The following is a 4,328-nucleotide window of genomic DNA, read 5'->3' on the forward strand; positions in this document are numbered from 1 at the left end:
TCCATCCTGGGCAACTTAACGAGACCCTGTCTCCAAAATAAAAGGGCTCGGGTGTGGCTCAGTGGAAGAATGTCCATTGATTCAGTCCCCAATAAAGGCCGGGAGTGGGGGTGGGGGGGACGGAAAAACAAAAACCAAGAGATTCCACTTAAAAATTCTGTCCTGAAATTTGGAGATCGGGGTCCGAGAGGCAATCTTCCAAGAGGATCTGGAAACCTTGAGTTAGTCCTGGACACTCTGGGCGACCGAGAGCCAGCCACTTCTCCCCCCAGGTCTCAGTTTCTCTCATCTGTAAAATGGAGCTAGAGAGGTGAGAAAACGAGGAAAACTAAATCCTGTGGTCTTTTCGTTTTCGGCAATACAGATTTTGCCTCCTTGTCTCCTTCCAGAAGAGCCCAAGACAGCCCTCACCTCCAACAGCCACTTGGCCAGTGCCTCTCTTTCCCTGTTCTGGGATTCGGTCGCTTTTCCATTAACCTCCACTAATGCGAGGGTGCACTAGTTGGGCAGGGGGCGGGACTCGAGAGTGCGCGAGGCCCCGCCCCCTGATCGCCATTGGCTGCTTTTGAACGTTCTGGGCCCACCCCTGGGGGGGGCGCGGCGTCCCTATAAAAGTCCGGCTCTGGAGCCCACGTCCCACATTCTACTACCGTCTTCTTATCTCCGCAGCTCCCAGTTCCCAGGGTCTTCTTCCTCTTTCCGCTTCACCTCTCGTCTTAGCCAGTCTCGAGAATCATGAAGGTTGCCAGTGGCAGTGCCGCGGCCGCTGCGGGTCCCAGTTGCACCCTGAAGGCCGGCAAGACGGCAGGCGGCGCGGGCGAGGTGATGCGCTGCCTGTCGGAGCAGAGCGTGGCCATCTCGCGCTGCGCCAGCGGCGCCGGGGCGCGCCTGCCAGCCCTGCTGGACGAGCAGCAGGTGAACGTGCTGCTCTACGACATGAACGGCTGTTATTCGCGCCTCAAGGAGCTGGTGCCCACCCTGCCCCAGAACCGCAAAGTGAGCAAAGTAGAGATCCTTCAGCACGTCATCGACTACATCAGGGATCTGCAGTTGGAGCTGAACTCGGAATCCGAAGTCGGGACCCCCGGGGGCCGAGGGCTGCCGGTCAGAGCTCCGCTCAGCACCCTGAACGGCGAAATCAGCGCCTTGGCGGCCGAGGTGAGCGCCGATTTGGAGTACCAGATTGTCCTCTCACGACTGGGAAGTGAGGCAAGGGGAGGGGGGATTTGTACGACGTCCGCCCCTTCCTTTCGGGCACCGGGCATTGCCGAAATGCCCAGGGAAGAGAGAGCGCCTGCTGCGCTTGCAGCCTTGTCCCCTCCAACCTGCCGGATCTCATCCCCTTTTCTATCCTTTTCACAGGCAGCATGTGTTCCAGCGGACGATCGCATCTTGTGTCGCTGAAGCGCCGCCCGCAGGAATCGGTGGACCCCAGCCCTCCAGGAGGCAAGAGGAAAAAGTGCTCTCGGTTCCCCCCAGGAGCCTCGCGGGAACTGGGGGAAGCAAGACGGATTGGCGGCCTTCGGGCCTTTGCAGATCCGGCCCAGGGCTGGGAGACTGACGAGGGGAGGCCTCTCTCAACATCTACCGGCCGCCAGAGACTTTGGGGGGTTCCCCCGTGTGTTTCTATTTTTTGAAAAGCAGACATTTTAAAAAATGGTCACGTTTGGTGCTTCTCAGATTTCTGAGGAAATTGCTTTGTATTGTATATTACAATGATCACCGACTGAGAATATTGTTTTACAATAGTTCTGTGGGGGTGTTTTTGTTTTTTGGTTTTGTTATTAAACAAATACTTTAGATGGTGGTAAAGTTGCAATGATTTCTTGGATTGAGGGGAGGGGCTGTGGGTTGACCTCTGACCCTTTTCACAGCTGGTGCTCAGAGGAGGGGGACTGGAGGGCCACATCTGGACTGTCACTGTTACCGACCTGAATGAGTGTTTCCGGTGTCTTTAAAGTCTATTCTTAACCATCCCTGGCCATTTCCCTTCTCCCCAGTGTCATAAAATTAAATCCTCTAGACCTCTAGGGTTTCTCTCAAAGTGGTCACTGGGCCATCTGGATCACCTGGGGAGGTTGTTAAAATGCAGATGAACCTGTGGAGGCCCCCTCAGGGTGGGGAGTGTTGAAGCCATTCAAGTTGGAGAACCAGGTCACTGGACCATCTGTCTCAGCCAAGATGTTGGAAGTGAGACTCGGTGGAAAGGGACTTGCCCAGGGGTCATAATTTGTCTGAAGCAGAAGCTTCTTTTTCCCTATTCCCCAGTAGGAGGTGCCTCCCCCAGCAGGCCACTTCTCCCTGGGTGCCAGCAATCTGCCCTGGGGCTCCCAGCTTGTCCAAGTGGGTGATCAAGTTGGCAAGGCCAGCCTGTGCACAGCTGCTGGGCCACCTGCTCCGTGTTGGGACTCAGCCCCCTCACCCTGGCCTGGCTGTGCCAGCAGCTCAAACCAACACTGCCCTGGGGCTACTGTGGGCTCTGAGAAGGAGTGGGCGAGACATGTCCCTAGCTCCTGAGCAGGAAAAAGGTGTCATTGGCAAAGGCCTATCTGCCTGGACATGTGGGTTTGTGCTCTGGGGGGGAGGGGGTGGGGTGCATAAGTGTCTGGGCTTGTATATGTGACATGAGTAAACTGGTAGTCTTCTCTATGAGGTTGGGTCATCTGCTCATGTACAGGCCTGGGGGTGTAAGTAAGGTTGTGTTTGGGGGGTGTGGAAGGGTAAATGCAAGCACATGTGTTCTGCAGATAAGTGTGCAACCTCCAGCTGTTTGGGCTTGTATGTTCTGCCTAAATGCATGTTGGGCATCTCTGCATGGGTCTGGGTTGATGGATGGGATCGTGTGTTGGGGGCGTGTGTGTGTGTGTGTGTGTGTGTGTGTGTGTGTAACTATAAATCGCTTGGCATTCCTGGGCCTCTTCACATCTAGGGTAGGATAGGGGCAGCTGCGTTAGGGCAAACCCTTCCTCAGAAATCCAAGTACCCAATCCCTGGGCAATTTTTGAGCTTGGGGACACCAATTCTCCAATATTCCCATCAGGTCAACTTTCCTGTTATACAAAGAGAAAGAGTTCCCAGAAAGGGCGAATAACTTGTCCCAGGGAGGGTAAGGACTACAGACACATTATGTCCGTGAACAAAATAGATTAAACAGCACCTGGAACAAGAGGCCTGACTCCACCATTTACATAAAGGATTTCAGGGATCCCTGTGGAGCCAAAGGTAGGACTGTGACTGCAGTTTTACAACAAAAGATACCAGCTCCGGAAGAGGATGAGCAAAAATAAAATTTAAAAGTAGTAGTGATTGAGCACTAACGTTAAGTCAAGTACCACCCACAAAAATTTTATGGACTTCATCAAAGAAAATGGTTTTTGTAGGTAAATTAAGTCCCTTGCTACCCACTCTCTGACCGTTGCTGTTTTATAAAATTGTCCAGAATAAATGAAATCAAGTAAAACTGAGCACAGTGCTTGGCACGTACTGTTTTGACAGTTATAAATTACTAATTGTGTGTCCTTGGAGTGTCCTCAGAGGCACACGTGGACACCCACTGCCTCCCTTGTGTGGGCTCCCCCCTCACTCCCTCCCGCAAGCCCACCCACGGGGACGTGGGCGTGTCCCCTGCGCGCACTCCTACATGCAGGGCCTGGGTCCAGGGGAGGAAGGGGCTGCGGCACGGCCTCGGCTACCTCCCCCGCCATTCAGGCCCACTCTGGATTCCACGTTTCCCTCTCTTCCCCTTTGGCCCGGGCCCAGCCCATCTGGAGGCCGACTCGGCGGCGGCCTGGGAGCGTTTCCATCAGCTGGGCCCGAGGAATGCGGAGCTATTTAACCTGAGCATCCCCAGGTGTACGGAGGCGCCTGGCTGTCTGGGGCTCGCAGTCTTTGGCACCGCCGCGCTAGACAAACAGCGCGCCGCCCCCGCCCTGCCCTCCGCCCGCAGCTGCAGCCGGGCCTGGGAACGCGGGCGCCGGCGGCTTGCATAAGAGGCTCCCGGCCTCGCAGAGGGAGGGAGGGGACAGAGGCCGTGTGTGTGTGTGTGTGTGTGTGTGTGTGTGTGTGTGTGTGTGTGTATCTGCGTGCGCGCGCCCTCGCGAGCGCACAAAACCCTGCTCCTTTGGAAATCATTAACGCCTTAACCCCTCCTGGACGGGGCTGGCCAGCAGCTGGGGTGAAGACACCGAGAAACTCTCGGACAAAGTTCCTTGGGCGCTGGACCTGCCCTTCTCCTTCTCCTACCGCACCCCCCCCCCCACCCCGTGCTGGGGATTGAACCCAGGGGAGTCCTACCACTGAGATACGTGCCCAGTCCCTTTCATACAGTG

General features: G+C 55.7%; 1 protein-coding gene across 1 annotated transcript; it reads left to right on the forward strand.

Annotated features, from left to right (window-relative positions):
- The first annotated feature begins 641 nt into the window (after nucleotides 1-641).
- Nucleotides 642-1,693, forward strand: Id1 (inhibitor of DNA binding 1). The gene is made up of 2 exons (XM_027945219.2): nucleotides 642-1,158; nucleotides 1,363-1,693. Exons 1-2 carry the CDS (start codon nucleotides 736-738, stop codon nucleotides 1,402-1,404), a joined length of 465 nt encoding a protein of 154 aa, XP_027801020.1. The 5' UTR covers nucleotides 642-735; the 3' UTR covers nucleotides 1,405-1,693.
- Nucleotides 1,694-4,328: the final 2,635 nt, after the last annotated feature.

This window comes from Marmota flaviventris, chromosome 2 (genome assembly GCF_047511675.1).
Source record: "Marmota flaviventris isolate mMarFla1 chromosome 2, mMarFla1.hap1, whole genome shotgun sequence".
Taxonomy (NCBI): Eukaryota; Metazoa; Chordata; class Mammalia; order Rodentia; family Sciuridae; genus Marmota; species Marmota flaviventris.

Bases quoted from the DNA above. Each gene is read 5' to 3' on its own strand.
- Id1 (XM_027945219.2), top strand. From the start codon at position 736: ATGAAGGTTGCCAGTGGCAGTGCCGCGGCCGCTGCGGGTCCCAGTTGC. The intron at 1,159-1,362 runs GTGAGCGCCGAT...TCCTTTTCACAG, and splicing joins TCAGCGCCTTGGCGGCCGAG to GCAGCATGTGTTCCAGCGGA.